Consider the following 15,287-nt stretch of genomic DNA (forward strand, 5'->3'; position numbering starts at 1 on the left):
TTTATAGTAAATATAATAAATAATATTATTATGTGTGGTATTATATTATAAAATAATGTAATATTCATAAATATTTATGTATACTTTATATCATTGTATCAAAATTATATAAAAAGTAAAAAATTTCAAAATCTAGATGCAAGACCGCCTCCACGACTATCAGAATGACTTGTTATCAAATCTCTATGTTTTATAATAGCATTTACACTTTTTGATATTGAACTGGCATCAATATTTGAAACAGGCATTGATAAATTTGATTTATTTTGTAATACTGTTTTTAATATGTGTGATTGATCATTTTCTATGCTAAGACCATCAGATAAAAGATAGTATCTAAAAATAAACAGTATATATATATGTATGTATGTATATATGTATAGTTTAAAATGGATATACCTTGGATGCTCAATGGCAGTAGAAACATTTAAGCCACGTACTATCAAATGGTATAAAAGTTGACTACTTAAAATTGTATCATCAGTTCCTAATACTCCACGTAATTCACACGGCTTTTCTTCATTATGGAAAATAATTGGAAGTAGAGTTGATAAATCGTTATCATTACCAGTCTTATCTAGTAAAAAACCAGTGCCAGTCATGTGAATTGATCCTAAAGGTGCACTTAATCCACTGTATAATTTAAATTTATAAATTTAATATATATTTATTTTTTGTATTATATATAATAATATAGAAAAATACTAACGTTAAAACACTGACATAAGTATCTTGTCCATCCATCACCATGACACCACTGTATCTTTCTTGTTCAACTAAAACAAATTGAATTAATTAGCAAATTTATAATTCTTTTTATAAGTTATGTTTATTACCAACCATTTTTTATCATGTCTGATGACCTTTCATTAGAATGCAATAATGTTTGAGCAACAAGAGCCATAGTTTCAGTCTTTGATGCCATTTCGAATGATATTTTGAGATCTTCTAGTGCATTTATAGAAGTTTCAAAATCAAATACACCTGAAGGATAGTATAATGAATGTTTATAAAAGGAAGTCTTTTTTGCTATACTTATCTCAGGTTTGTAATTTGCCAATTGTAATAATAATTCCTCCTTTTTAACTTCATCACGTAAAAGTTTCAATGACAAAGTCCCATTGTATAAAACTAAAAAGAAAATTATGTTACATGTTATGTATATATTATCATAAATTTATATAATAATGAATTTTTAAATTTTTTACCAATTGTGCCATTTTTTGCAACAGCATCTAACGTATCTGCAAGATCATTTAATCTTAAAATATCACCAGCATTTATATGACCATAAAGCATCCCATAGTCGCTATTATTTGATAATTCATATTCTAATTCTTTTGATATTACAAATCCTGTTCTAGCTAATTTTGCTGCTGGTTCTATAAGTTCATTCCATGGTAAAACTCCTTTTAAAATATGAGCGAATTCTAGGCCTTTCAAAACAGCAGGTAAGCGTATTCCTAGTGTACCAAAAATACCTATATTTTATAGTTAATAAGAATGATTAAAATCGATCAAACCATTAACGATTTTTTGAATACAATTTTGATTAATTTATACTGACCTCCAACAGTATTGTTTGCAAAATTGATAACTAATGGTTCTGATTTATCTTTATGACTATATAATATCATATAGCCACCTCTGAAGGAATTAAAATTGTATATATATATTTAACAATATATATTCCTTATATTACTTACCCACCAAGACCTGTCTTATGTGGAGCTACTACTGCCATGCATACAGTAGCTGCTATAGCTGCATCTATTGCATTACCTCCCTTTCTCAATATTTTAGTACCTATTTGCGAGCAATTAGTGTAATCTGTGGCAACAGCACCATGAATACTACCATTGGCCTAATAATAAAAATTAATATTTATAATTTTGTTTGAGATCCTTATAAAAAAAACAAATATATATTTGTTTAAAATATGTTAATATGTATTAAAATATGTACCTGCAGTAAATTACTAGCGTAAACCAATTGTAATACTAGTATAGTTGTTATAGCGAAGGATAAAATAGCGAAACAACATACGATTAATTTCATACCACCTCCACAACAGTGGCTTAATTTACATTTGTTAGTTTTGTCCTGTGTCAAGGGACATTCTTCTGTTAATCCTTCTAAAAATTTAATGTTTATCCAAAAAAAAAAACATGATCTGTTTTAATAATTGATTAAGAAATATTTTTAATATTTTTTGAATATATAATTTAACTTTATTACACTTACGTCTGTCGCAATAACTCATTTTTCGAATTGATAATTATGCGATTAATTTTAAAGAGCATCTATGTTTATTTTAAATAATATTGCTTCCTTCTATGTAAATAGATGTTAACATACTGTGTCAAAATAACTGTAAATTCGTTAACCTCATTTATAATTCTAGTTGAATCTATTTTTTTCCTTAGGCGTATCATCCGAAATTATAACAAGTTTTTCTTGTATCGTACAAAGTAATAATGTTTAAATAATGTTTGCCAAATTTAAGCTTTTGCTTTAATATCAGATTTTTGATTCAGTTTGTTTGTTTTTGTATACTTTTGCGTTGCCATAAGGTAACTCCAACGTCACTTACCAGATGGAGTTGTGATAAAGTTAAATATACAACTTACTATCATACAATTAGAAATTAGAATTGTATAAAAAAATTCTGTAGCACTTGTATTGAATTGCCTGAAAAATTTGTGCCGATTTTTATATCAAATATATATAATTTATAAATCGACATAAATCCAAGCAACTCATTATTTTACTCACCAGTAAGCTTATGAAATATAATACAATCAGATATTTTTTTTAAATAAATGACGCAATCGTACAACGAATAAATTGATCATTGACTCTATCAAACTACGTAGAAAAAATGAAAAATACAAATAAAAAAATGAAAAGTGAAAATAACATGAAAAATCAGTATTAGGATTTTATCGATTGAATAAAATAATAGATATTAATACATTGAGATGACAAATTTCGTTGCATGAATTCAACTATGCTTATATTCTTAGTATTAAAAATAAAGCCCGTTAAAAATGTTTCCTTTTTATTCTGTAATAACACTTTTTTTTCTTTTTTAATGATTTCACGTTCTAGTTGTACAAAAGAAGGCTGAGTTCTTTATAGAGAATAACAGTAATAATGGATGCGAACGCCATAGAGGTCTTGAAAGTTTCGCAATTTGGTGTAGCTCCGTTGCTAGGTAATTTTATGTATTCTTCTTAAGGAGAATGGTACTGACCTTCTCTTTCTCTTTCTCTCTTTCTCTTTCTCTTGATCGTTATCGTGTCACAATGGTAGTACGGTCAAGTAATTTTCAATCGTAATAACAACATGAAGTAAAATATTATAATATAACAAGGAAAAAGGGCAAGTAGCCCGAGGTGTATACGAAAGAAACCTTCGTTGAACCGTGTTTTTCTTCATTAATAGAGAAACTGGTATTCATGTTTATGCATACAAGAAGACATATCGTTTTACGATACGCAAATAAACGCGACATTACCCTGACTTGACAAGATTGTCGTCGAGTTCACATTATAATAATAATAAAATAAAATAAAATTAAAAAAGAACGCAACGCATCTTTCTGGAGTATTAGGTAATCTTACATTCTCTAGTAAAGTCAGGAACAGAATTAATGATCACGATCAATGGTTGTTACGTTTGATCGAATCGAAACAATTTAAAAAGCGTCTTCTTTTTCTTTCCATATCATCAGATTCGGACCTACGCTTATATGTTCTGTACAGTTCGTCATGAGATTTCTGAAAATGTAATCATAATTTTCTTGATACGATGAAAAACTATAATATCATTATCTCGTCGTTCAATATACTTACAAGAAAGGATCTCTCAAAATGAATGCTCTTGGTTGCATTAATTTCAAGTGATCTCCATTGTTGCATAGAACTTGTGCCATCGTACTCTTACGAATTTCTTCCAATTGATTTATCGTGAAGGATCCTGGCGTGTTAGCATTTTCGTACCAATACCTATCGCCTGTTAAAACGATTTGATAAGACGATTACCAAATATAATGTTTTATTAGTCATTCTAATGAATTTAACGCTAAACCTACTGACATTTCAAGTATACCTATTCGTACCGTAAATGATTAAATGGCCACTTTAAAAAAAAAACATATATTTTAATATAGAATGAGATTTCAGTCAATTGAATGGTGAACAAAATAATTTTTTTTACTTGAAAATGAATAATGCACATTTCATCCCTTTTTACCGTATTTTTTATAAATTACAGAATTTTTACAAATTACAGGACGCAATCATTTGACCGCGCGTGGTAGGTTTAATGTTAAATGACAGATATTGATTTTCTATTACCCAAACGAACATTTCGGAAGGTACGTCCTAACAAACAGAGGAAAGTTGGTCCAAGGACTGAATTAGTCACTGGTGCTTCCGAGAGTGCTCCTGTTACTAAGTCTATGTCTTCAGCTTTCCTATTTCAGAAAGAAAAAACATCAACTTACGACTTTTCAAGCGATACCTTATAAGTAAACATATAATATATTTTACTTGTAAACTTGTCGTAATCTTTCGACTATGTCCTTGGCTATTGTGCCTTTAAGATCCTGAAAGTTGGTAACGTCTGGTAAACCGCAAAATGTTCGCCATTTGACGTAAGATGGTAAACCATGATCCCTGCCTTGTTGGATGATTTGAGCAGCATAATCAACGGGCACGTCGTTGCTCTTCCCATCATGGAAATACCGCTCGAGAAGGATTTCGTTCAAGCCGGGGGGTAGAGGCTTCCTAGAATGTCCCGCTGTCGCGGAAATTAGACCTTGCATCCTAGATCGTCATTAAAACCAAGTTCTCATGGGACAACTTGTCGGAGAATCTCCTGATGATTTTTTTTTTTCTTTTTTCTTAATCAAGATTTCGTAGTTATACGAAAGTTTTTATTTTTCTTGAAATGTCACACTGAATATATGCGTATACGAGGTGTAAACGAAATATTTCAACGACTTTGTAATTTTTCGATTAATTATGTATGAGAAATAATAATATTTAAAAAAAAGTCACGAATAAGAACTATAAATATCAAATAAATTTTTGTTTTTGGGGGATTAAGAACTACATTGGAATCACAAGAACCACATAATATAATATAAAGTAATTTTTGTAATTAACAAGGAATATGTTGATTATTAACATTTTAATTGCTTTAGAGACAATTTTAGAACTTTTTGATCACACCACATATACACACATATGTATGTAGGTACTTATATATATGTACCTACAGTATGTACATAAGTCCGATAAATTTCTATTAATTTTTATTCGATGACCAGCAAAGTTCGATCGTAAAAAAAAGGATACGAGTAATTTGAACTGACCTGTAGCTCCTGCTATCAATCGATCGATCGCACCTGCCTCATACAACTCTTGAGGTGCGTAAAAGGCCGAAAGGAGAGATCTTTCGCCAGATTTTAGAGCGGATCTAGAGTCCACAAGATCGAGCGTCTTCGGTGTTAATGCAGCAACGAAGAAAAGACCTGCTGAGGCTGCCGAATTCGAGAGAGTTGCATCGGTACGTGAATCGTATCCTCGAAAGTATCTTTCATGGGATAGCCGCAAGTCAAATCTTTTGATTCAGAAAAAAATAACAGGAGCGTGAAATCTTTATGAGTATACTAATAAATAATGATAATGAAAGTGATGTGGTTAATATTTCTTTCATATGTATGATAATTCGTTAGAAGCAAATTTATAATATGAACATGATAGATCTGATATCATATTGTGATATTAGTATGATTAATGTAAGATGTAACGGAATGGATAACAGCAGAAGACAGGGAGTAAGTACAAAGACATGTGAACAACTTGACAAATGGAAGTACGAGGGAGGCTCAGTGTTAAGATGAGCAATCTCTGATCGGTCCGTTGGAACCTTAGCGTTCTTATCTCTCAACGTATAAGTTGGCAAATGAACGGCAAAGGGCAGCAGACGAGTCGTGATCGACATACACGTGCAGAGATATTAATAGCTCGGCACGCTGATGCGATCAAGTTAACGGCACGTTTATACTCGATTTGCTGTCTCTTTATGGAAATGCGTTAGCGTTTCGACGCATTGCTTAGAACAGAGCAACGCCTTTAAATCCGTTGAGATCGATGTAACTGTTCGTTTACGGTTAACGAGTTACGGGACTTTAGAAGAAAAAGAGCTCTGTAAAGATTGAAAAAAGAGGAAAAGAAAAACAGTAAAGAAAAAAGAAGATAAGAGAAGGAAAGCCTACTTGCTCAAAGTTGTTTCTCCAAGTATGACAGGTAGGAACTCGTTATAAGTTATATGTTGCATTTCTGCGATGACGATTCTTCTAGCTTCCTGATAGAGTTTCTCGTCGTCCCACTGAGGATTCAACTTGGCCAATTGCTCGGCTACTCGATTGTGTTCACGAAGAAAGATTACATGCATCAATGTTAAGCCAGGATGTTCGTTCACTCTGGAATCACCACTGAGGAAACAAGGGAAAGCTTTGTTCACACTTCTGCAAGTTTCAGACTCCAGTGATGGCATCGGTAAGTTTCTTCTTTGAGTATTCAACAAGCCACCTTTGCCTGATCGCAAGGCTTTCGATGTTTCCTCCGAGCTACCGTATAACGGAGATAAATCCAAGTAAGAGGAGGCTTGATTAATCTGCTGTCGTGGACCCAGCTTGCAAGCCTGTATTTATTTGATTCTTCACAATGACGGAAGTTATTAGAAGAAGTATATATTAATTATAGGGGATACTTACATGTAAGGAATTACCAGGGTGTGGTGCAGATCTAGAATACTCCATACAGCCAATCGAATTATCGGCTTGAATGGGGAAACATTCAGGATGAAAATGTTCATAATCAACGTCGCAACATTTCAATCTAGTACCATCTGGTAGTTCCATTCTAGGTGTATGGGCTAGATCGTGAGCAAGAAATTGGGCGAATAACGCTGTAAGTGCCATTAAATATGGGTGCTTTAGATCTTGACCACCCGAATGAACACGGGAGGAGACTTCCCTGGCACTGGGTAAATTGGTTCGTGGTAAAGACACTCCATCTTGATATTCTGGTGGTAGAAATCTAACATAGGCCTCCAAAGCAGCACCCCAGGTCGGATGTAACACGTTATTGCATCTTCCAGTGTGTGTTCTATATTTTGGATCGATCTTTTTGCATTCAGACATGATCTTCAAAAAATTTGGGGGATCAGAACAGCCAAACGCAACAACTGAAGGTAGAACCGAAGAAGCTTCTTTTGAGGACATGTTCAAAGCTTCTACTAACATCACAGCCATCGTTTCGATTCGTAAAGCTTTCCTTGAAAGATTTAGAGCACCTTCGGACATTTCATGAGAAGCACCAAGATACCACGAGGGTGATCCTCGAGTTAGATGCGTCCTCGAGTTTAGAATAGTTTGTTCCGCTTGTTCGTACCTTTCCATCGAGGCATTCGTACGCCTACCCAGATCTTGCAGCATCCTCAACGGCAAGGTCGTACTCTCAGCGAGCGCCAGCAACGCGAAGAATCTGCGGATCGGAATCTAAGGATAGAAAATACCTACTTATCCACTTTCGCAGCATGGAATACTGCAAACTCCTTCCTTTTACACGTTCTTTACTAATATATCTCCTATAGGGTATACACTCTTTTTATTATTTTCCCCTTATTATTATGCAGCGATTGTCTTGGCAAATTTCAATGACCGTGTTGCACCACACAATCCGACAGTGACGTGATACGATCGTATTCGAAAGAAGACAATCAAAGGGGTGGCTAAGAAGATATGTATTGCATATATAAGGATTTGCATCCTTATGTGATATTCGTATTTGCATTGTCTTAAATAGGATCCATTAATCTTGCTAACTTTGTGAAATTTATTATCGATTCTTAGTTTATTCATTATATTTTTTAAATTCGTTAAAAAATTTACAACACTAAGTATATTCGATTTTCGAACTTCGAAATTTATTATGATCCTTAATTTATTCATTATATTCTTTGAATTTGTGAATAAATTTACAATAATAAATATATTCGATTTTTGCTATTTGTTTTAAATATTTTCACAGATTTTTTTAAATATATAGAGGACAAAATTTAACCAATCAAGAGAACACTATACATATGCACTCGATTAAGGAATATGTTCTGAAATCTTATGCGATTTTCTTTACACTAAAACGTTGCAATGGCAATAGTCGAACGTATTATTACATGGATCCTTTCGTCGTGTATCGCAATGAACTCCGAAGACCTTGTCTGTAGGATGGCATTTCGCCTCGTTCCATAGGGGCCATTGTTCGCGGCAGAACGTTTGCTGCGAACAATTTCATTCATCGCGTCGCTCGAGGCTGATTTCTCGGTACCATCGCACCTACTGATTTTTCGATGGTGGGAGTTAGTACTCATCAATTATTATATAAGATCGACAGACCAATTCGAGGTCTTCGTAGGAGGTCGAAGTTATGTCCTAACTGACATTTAGGAATCTTCCTGGTTCTTTTACCGTTTTCCTTACGTAACGACACTCTTCGCACTCCCATTATTAACAAACATCCAATACACCAGTATTTATAGAATCGATCTCTTAAGAATCGTCAATCAAACTCTTTCGCGTGATCGTCTATATTCTAATTTCTTGTTTCTTTCTATCCCGGAAAATCGTGAGACCGTAATTACAATCTTTCCTCCTAACGATCTTCAATGATACACGCGAACGGAAATATTTCATTAGAAAAAATAAATAAACAATTATTATTCATTAATACTTGTTTCTAATAATGAAAGATCGAGTGATTAATTATTATCTTGATTATTATGTTAATTTTAATTCTTAAAACTCAAAATTTCTGACATTCGAATGTTGATAATATTCAATCTCCTGTTATTATTATTATTATTATTATTTCTTTGAAACAATATGCACATGTATATACTTTATTATTTCATTATCGATCTCTATTTAAATAGATCTCATTGCTTGCAAAGAATGTAATGTGCTAACCTTTTATACGTGAATATATACATACATACATATATAAAGAAAGATTCGGAGGGAGAGCAGCAAATACAAATTGTTATAGTAACATTTTTACACACTTTGCAATACTACAATATTATAATTTTGTGCTTTTTTTTCCTATTTCATGTTAGAGAATATTTAAGGGTTTTATTAGAATTTCATTATGAGATTTGTGCTATTTGAGCAACGGGGGTAACATGATAATTCGATTTCGTACTACAAGTGCTAACTCTAATGTAAATGCCTACACTAAAGTATTGCTGCTCAGTAATTTTTTCGTTACGTTCGTCAAGAAAGGTCAGTTACGTCTTTATGCATGGAAACGAGTGAAAGCGGAGCATACTTATATGAAGTATAATAAAGACGAAGAATAAATATTTCTTTCGATGATTGTATCATCGATTAAAGATTTGTTGAAAATTAATCATCGATCATCAAGATTAACATATTTTTATTATCATTTTACATTATAGAGAAAGATAGAATATATTAGTAAAAAAATACGCATTTAGTAATCTCTACAAAGCGTTGATGTTAACGAAGCCACATGTTTTTAATTGATCCATACGCGATTAATTTTATATAGTTTTAATTAAAGCTCCTTTATGGAATGTAATTTAAATAATTTCAACTTCCTACGATCAACGATGCATTGAAGGATAGATAATCGCTATTATCATCAGTTACGATTTATCTTTTTGACGAGTTCGCACGATCACCAGAGATGTAGCATAGAACGCGCGAAGACCGAATGATCTCACGTTTCCAATATCAATTAACGTCGTCAAACTATAAAGAAACTTAGATTATTCGATTAGTCTTCGGAGAACATATAAATTGCTATCGAACTACTGAAGTATTCAAAGTACGAAAGAGGAGGGGAGAGAGAAAAAGAGAGAGAGAGAGAGAGAGAGATAAAGCTAGATATAGGAGGATTGAAAGGAAATTTAACTTCACGATAATCGAATTATTCCTGGGTAAGCAGCAGATTATTAATACTCTCGTTTTCGTTTAATCCAAGGAATGATATAGTTATCTTAATCCTTGTAGATCGTATAAATAAGATGAGAGAAGATTGATTTAAAAAATAAAATAAAAAATAAATAAAAAGAATAAAAACGAAAAAATGCGGAAGGAAAAGGAAAAAAAGCAAGAATTGAAAATCACACTCACCGCGTAGCAAAGGTAAACAACATGCCTTCGGTTTGATCTCTTTTGATGTTTCAGAGATGACGTAGAACAATAAGATAAGAACAATGTACGCGAGGGTTAGTCCGCGGAAGGCGAGAACCGTTGTGTAGTTCTAAACGCACGGTGGCATTCACGCGGCTCTCGTACGTATCGCACTTTCGCAAGAAAGACCGGAGTAAGACACCGGCAGCTTGTGCTTCTATGCCTGAGAACACAAGGAACGGGTAAACCTGAACTGAGAGCGATGCGCGAACGAAAGTAAAACTCAAGTCCGTCTGGTCTTAGCGCCTACCTAGCGGAGTGGGGCCCTCCTCGAGTCTAAGAGAGGACTAGAAGAGAGTTGACTCGTCGTAATACAGGGTGTCGACACGTTGCCGGACGTGTATATCGAAGGAACTCTGTATACAGTGCATTATTCAACTAGTAACACGTTATACGCTAAGGTAAAAGTAGCCGAGCTATGCATTAAGATACTGCGGTGTTACTATGAACGAGACCAAGGTTCGTTACGTTTCTCTCGTATTGTTTCTCGAACTTGCATATATACTCTTCTTCTTCTTTTTTATTTTCCATTTATCTCTTTATACATTATCTTACAATTGGGAGAGAAGTTCCGCCTCAAAGGTAATCGTCTATCTGTCGATTAGTTTGTGATTAGTGTCAAGTATGCACGCTCGATCACATCTACATTTTTAAATCGATCGTATAAAAAATCATGACTTGTACCCGAGCATGAAAGCTTTGAGAGTTACGTATACTGTGTAAATATATACTTGTTTTTCTTTGTGTGTGTGTGTATATATATGTGTTATTTCAAGTTCTCGCCGTACATCTTCTTCTTTTTTGCATAATACTTTAACGCTAGGTAGGCGCTGTACGGAATCGTTGCGTTATGTTAATGGATTTGCGCGGGTCTGATTGTAGCGACAAGCGTGGATTAAGATTCTTTAAAATGACATCGTGCGAACGATAGACGCTGATGGACGACCGCATAAGACACGCCTACGTACGCTAAAAATTTATCTTGGTTACGATAATATAGCCAGTGAATGTATGTCGCGTGTAGGAAGATTGGTTTCTTCCATAAGAGTAACACTTTCGCTTCTTGATGACGTTTTCTTTTTTCATAAGTGAAAACGAGTATGCATAGATTGTTAAATGTAATCGTTAGTTTAATTTTTATAGATTAATTTATGCTAGGCTGCTCGAAGTTGTTAGGACTTGGATATATATCTAGGGTTAATTATGATCATTGAAGGCAGCTGGCTATTCCACAGGTATCTTATTTCACTTTTATTTCCGCACCATTCTTGTCACTGGATACATTCTTCTGAGTTTCTTGTCGTCATTTAAATTGATTAATTAATAACGAAATTTTCTATCGTCTTTTAAGATTTCACCATATAGTTAGGGCTTTAAATTAAATGTCATAGATAATAATCTCTATGAGCGTACGTCATCTGTATTATCAAGAACTGCTCCACTGTAGGCCAGATCCCAATAATGCTCAACCTGATGCTTCTTGAAATGTTCACGTGCCATTTTTTCAATTGGACACACTTTGAATTTAATCTCACCAAAATGACGCTGCTTGCTCGTTCCCTCCCAAACGAGAACGCATTTATTCGGTACGTCATTTCCATCGTTATCCTTTACAATATCCTCTTCCCATTTGATACGATGCATCATCAATCGTTTGTATTTGCTAAGTTGTTTTGCTCCTCCTTCGACAACTACTACGTTACAATCTCGAAAAAGCATTACACAACCAGTAAGGTATAGCTGTTTTGCATTAGTTTCAACTTTGAACTTTTTCGATGCGTTGTTTACGAGATCGCGTATTCTAAAATAATCAAAGATTCTTGTATGTTTATGTATGTTTAATGTATATTTGTATTATTTTTGTCTATTTGTAACTATAAGTATGACGTATTTTAATAAATATTACCAAATAATGTAAAATATATTTTTTTAATGATATGTACCTATAAACAGCTACATGTACTCCAAGGCTGGTATCTTCTTTGAGTTTCCTTGCCTTCTTCTCTCTACGTTGTTCAGCTGTTAATCGTCGGGCTGCATTGGCATCCTCATGAGCTTTCAACCGTTTGGCCATTTGTTGTCGTACGTGAGCTTCGAATTTAGTAGGATCCTGTACTGCTTCGGTACCTAAGACTCGCATTAAGTTTGAGATTCGTAATTTGGGTTCTGGTGGAGGTTCTAATCCTAAACGAATTTTTTCTTGTTCCTCTTTCCATGCTTCTCGTCTATTCTGACGACGCAATTTTTTTCTTTCTTTTTTTGTAAGAAACACAGGCATGTAGATAGGTTTCAATGGATCAGCTAAAAAAGAAAGAATTTAAAATATAATTTCAATGTATATATGTATATTATGTTAATTTATTATAATTTATTACTTTAACAAAACATACTTGGCGGTCTCATTTGTGTTGGATGTTCTACTAAATTTGTAATCGTAGAAGTTTTGATCGTAGTTGGCTCGTCTTCATTAGGATATCCACCTGTTAATATGACAGAATCCCACCATTCAATATTTGGTACATCTTCGCTGAGAGCTTCTGTTTTCGGTGCTATTAATGCTAATTTCGTTGCTGAACTTATACCAGTCTTTCTAGCTATTTGACTAATTTCATTTTGAAGTTTTTCCAACTGAGCTTTCATACGGATTCTCTCTGCAAGTTGTTGAAATTTACCCGGTTCATGAAATTTCAATGAACGTTTATTACGTACTGCTGGCTTCACTCCAATTCTAGTATCAAAAAAGTGTGTATCTTGAATTTCTTCTGGACCCTTTGATTCTTGCAGCTGAGCTTTAAATTCTTCTCTTTTCTTTGCACGAATGTTAGCTTTTAATGTAGGCACTACCTGCGTAAGTTGTACCTCCTTTCCAGTTATGTCTACAGTCCTTCCTGATTCGTCCAAGATCAAAGGAGTCGGCTTATCTGGCACTGCGACATTACTAAGCAATCCAGAATTTAATTTGTTTCTGATTTGTGCTTGGAGCGCGGCAAGTTTTCTTGCTTTATCAGAATCTGTTTTGCTTAACAGACCTTGATTATACATACTGCCTACATTTGGCAACGAATCTCTGGCTTTGAAGAGAGGCCTTACAGGTGGTACTTCTTCTTGCTTAATAGCTTTCAATGCCCTTTTCCTTTCTTCGATCTCTCTTTGAGCATTAGCCATCATTTGCCTTATCTGAAAACAATAAAATCTATACAAACTCTTACGATATACCATACAAGTATTTTCAAATACAGAATAAATATACTACCTTATCAGCGGAAAGTTTAGTTTCTGCAGGCTTATCATTTTTAATTTCATCATCTTTGAATTTAGGTTTCTTAGCATCCTTTTCTTTTTCCTTGTCTTCCACATGATTACGCTTTTTACTCTTCTGTGCAGCTTTGATGTCATCGTATATTGCAAATATTTTCTCTGTTAATTTGGAAGCTCTTTTATCTTCCAATAAGGCGGATAGTTTATCTAGAAAAAAACAAAAAAGAACAACAATCAAAAAATAACACACAAATTATTCAATAAAAATTGAATTAGGTATATATTAGAAATCTCATCATTATTACCTGCTGTCTTACGCTTATCATAGCCAGAGGTGATACAATTCACAGCCGTAGTAACGATAGCAGGTTCACCGAAGCCGAGAAATTTATTTACGGCTTTTTCAATTTGAGGCTTCATTTCATCTATCTCTTTTTTCGTTAAATACGACATTTTATTATTTTTATATTATTTTACTATTAAAAATGAAATTTGCAGTATAAAGTGCAAGAATATAAGTATTTTCCACAACATAACCTCCTTAAACTTTAGGTTGAGAAGAACTTGTCTCAATCCACCGCTAGACGTCGTATATTCTTGCAAACGTATCGATGCATATTCTAATATATTTTTAGTTCTAATTGTAATTTTCAAATTCTTAATCCATTCTGAACACAAATTTAATTGGGAATAAGACTTACTTGTTTTAATTTTATTACAACGAATTCCTCTTAAATGAATATAGGACAAAAGATACTAGCAACCAATCGGAAGATACAAAAGATAAGATTAGGAATGCTTACATGTAAACCTTAAACTATAATATAGTGTTTTTTTTAACCATTATTGTATTATGAAAGTCCAAATATTAATTATTCCATGAATATTGATTAATTCCAATAATTGTTTATTTTGCAAACAATTGCACATAACATTGCAAATACCATTTCTATCGACCTTTTTCGATAATTCGATATATCTCGATTGCAATTTCTTGATCGTATGAACCAATGAGGAGTTTTACTTTTTGTAGAAGAATGCACCAATGAGATCGAAGGAAACGTTTTAAACGCGCGAGTTTCAGATATTTTTAAATCTGGACTTTTCGTGACGATCATAATAACTAAATTATTTATAAATTTTTGTTTTATTTTCAATAATGTTAAGGGCAAGGAATTTTTGATATAACAATAATTTACATTTCTTTTTATTATAAATGTAAATTTAAATTTATATAAAATATCGTTTTTATATAGAATTAATATACTTACTCTTCTTGTCAGAATGCTTCATCGTAATTGAAAAATAGATTTATATTAAACTAATGTTAAATAAAATCGTTGAACGTACGATCAATTCATGTTTCCTAAGAGACGCATGGGGACTGAGACGATGTAAGGGAATCTTATTCGAACAAAATATATAAAGGTTTTAGGGGTTGAGAGTGGTTACGCGGGTGGTAGAATAGCAGTGGACCGACAACCACAAATGAGAATGGTAGAGAGAAGTACAGTGTTCCACGCTTCCCTGGTGACCGATGAGGCCAATTCTGTGAACCACATTTGCTTCATTTCGAGGCTGTTGCTCTAAACTTTTCTGTTAATTGAAACGAAGGAATTGGAACTCTGCCCACCGTTGTTCTCGTTTATGTTAGCGTCGATTAATTTCCTACATTACGTTTATAACTTATATATTTCAACGATACAATTTCTATATTATTTTATAAATAAATTTG

The 15,287-nt window shown here is 33.3% G+C and overlaps 3 protein-coding genes across 7 annotated transcripts; all 3 read right to left on the reverse strand.

Moving 5' to 3' along the window:
• Positions 1-56: 56 nt before the first annotated feature.
• LOC122516701 (glutathione hydrolase 2-like) lies at positions 57-2,589 on the reverse strand. Of its 2 annotated transcripts, none has more exons than XM_043634730.1 (9): positions 2,245-2,589; positions 1,966-2,132; positions 1,707-1,864; positions 1,568-1,647; positions 1,209-1,481; positions 841-1,131; positions 710-776; positions 400-633; positions 57-336 (listed from the first exon to the last, which is right to left on the reverse strand). In XM_043634730.1, the coding sequence occupies exons 1-9, from the start codon at positions 2,261-2,263 to the stop codon at positions 126-128; spliced, it is 1,500 nt and encodes a 499-aa protein (XP_043490665.1). In that variant the 5' UTR covers positions 2,264-2,589; the 3' UTR covers positions 57-125. The 2 variants fall into 2 exon arrangements, with proteins under 2 accessions (XP_043490665.1, XP_043490664.1); XM_043634729.1 differs by having other exon boundaries at positions 1,966-2,135.
• A 455-nt stretch (positions 2,590-3,044) lies between these two features.
• LOC122516699 (peroxidasin homolog pxn-2-like) lies at positions 3,045-11,419 on the reverse strand. Of its 3 annotated transcripts, none has more exons than XM_043634724.1 (8): positions 10,235-11,419; positions 6,791-7,562; positions 6,290-6,717; positions 5,384-5,631; positions 4,557-4,806; positions 4,362-4,480; positions 3,858-4,017; positions 3,045-3,782 (listed from the first exon to the last, which is right to left on the reverse strand). In XM_043634724.1, the coding sequence occupies exons 1-8, from the start codon at positions 10,255-10,257 to the stop codon at positions 3,701-3,703; spliced, it is 2,082 nt and encodes a 693-aa protein (XP_043490659.1). In that variant the 5' UTR covers positions 10,258-11,419; the 3' UTR covers positions 3,045-3,700. The 3 variants fall into 3 exon arrangements, with proteins under 3 accessions (XP_043490659.1, XP_043490660.1, XP_043490661.1); XM_043634725.1 differs by having other exon boundaries at positions 6,791-7,576; XM_043634726.1 differs by lacking the exon at positions 3,045-3,782 and having other exon boundaries at positions 3,962-4,017; positions 4,372-4,480.
• A 102-nt stretch (positions 11,420-11,521) lies between these two features.
• On the reverse strand, positions 11,522-14,488 carry LOC122516700 (U4/U6 small nuclear ribonucleoprotein Prp3). 2 transcript variants are annotated; one of them, XM_043634727.1, is made up of 5 exons: positions 13,858-14,488; positions 13,548-13,759; positions 12,685-13,471; positions 12,238-12,595; positions 11,522-12,095 (listed from the first exon to the last, which is right to left on the reverse strand). In XM_043634727.1, exons 1-5 carry the CDS (start codon positions 14,003-14,005, stop codon positions 11,696-11,698), a joined length of 1,905 nt encoding a protein of 634 aa, XP_043490662.1. In that variant the 5' UTR covers positions 14,006-14,488; the 3' UTR covers positions 11,522-11,695. The 2 variants fall into 2 exon arrangements, with proteins under 2 accessions (XP_043490662.1, XP_043490663.1); XM_043634728.1 differs by lacking the exon at positions 13,858-14,488 and having other exon boundaries at positions 12,685-13,487; positions 13,548-13,626.
• Positions 14,489-15,287: the final 799 nt, after the last annotated feature.

This window comes from Polistes fuscatus, unplaced genomic scaffold, assembly GCF_010416935.1.
Source record: "Polistes fuscatus isolate 324 unplaced genomic scaffold, CU_Pfus_HIC Scaffold2, whole genome shotgun sequence".
Classification (NCBI taxonomy): domain Eukaryota; kingdom Metazoa; phylum Arthropoda; class Insecta; order Hymenoptera; family Vespidae; genus Polistes; species Polistes fuscatus.

What these genes read in the sequence shown, in the direction of transcription:
- LOC122516699 (XM_043634724.1), bottom strand. Translation starts at nt 10,257, where the DNA reads ATGTTGTTTACCTTTGCTACGCG. An exon ending in TTGTTTACCTTTGCTACGCG is followed by an intron (nt 7,563 to 10,234) that starts GTGAGTGTGATT and finishes TCCGATCCGCAG; the next exon opens with ATTCTTCGCGTTGCTGGCGC. An exon ending in ATTTTGAGAGATCCTTTCTT is followed by an intron (nt 3,783 to 3,857) that starts GTAAGTATATTG and finishes TTACATTTTCAG; the next exon opens with AAATCTCATGACGAACTGTA.
- LOC122516701 (XM_043634729.1), bottom strand. An exon ending in TGCAAACAATACTGTTGGAG is followed by an intron (nt 1,482 to 1,567) that starts GTCAGTATAAAT and finishes TATAAAATATAG; the next exon opens with GTATTTTTGGTACACTAGGA. An exon ending in TGCAAAAAATGGCACAATTG is followed by an intron (nt 1,132 to 1,208) that starts GTAAAAAATTTA and finishes TTTTCTTTTTAG; the next exon opens with TTTTATACAATGGGACTTTG.
- LOC122516700 (XM_043634727.1), bottom strand. Translation starts at nt 14,005, where the DNA reads ATGTCGTATTTAACGAAAAAAGAGATAGATGAAATGAAGCCTCAAATT. An exon ending in TGATAAGCGTAAGACAGCAG is followed by an intron (nt 13,760 to 13,857) that starts GTAATAATGATG and finishes GTTTTTTTCTAG; the next exon opens with ATAAACTATCCGCCTTATTG. An exon ending in GTACATGTAGCTGTTTATAG is followed by an intron (nt 12,096 to 12,237) that starts GTACATATCATT and finishes TGATTATTTTAG; the next exon opens with AATACGCGATCTCGTAAACA.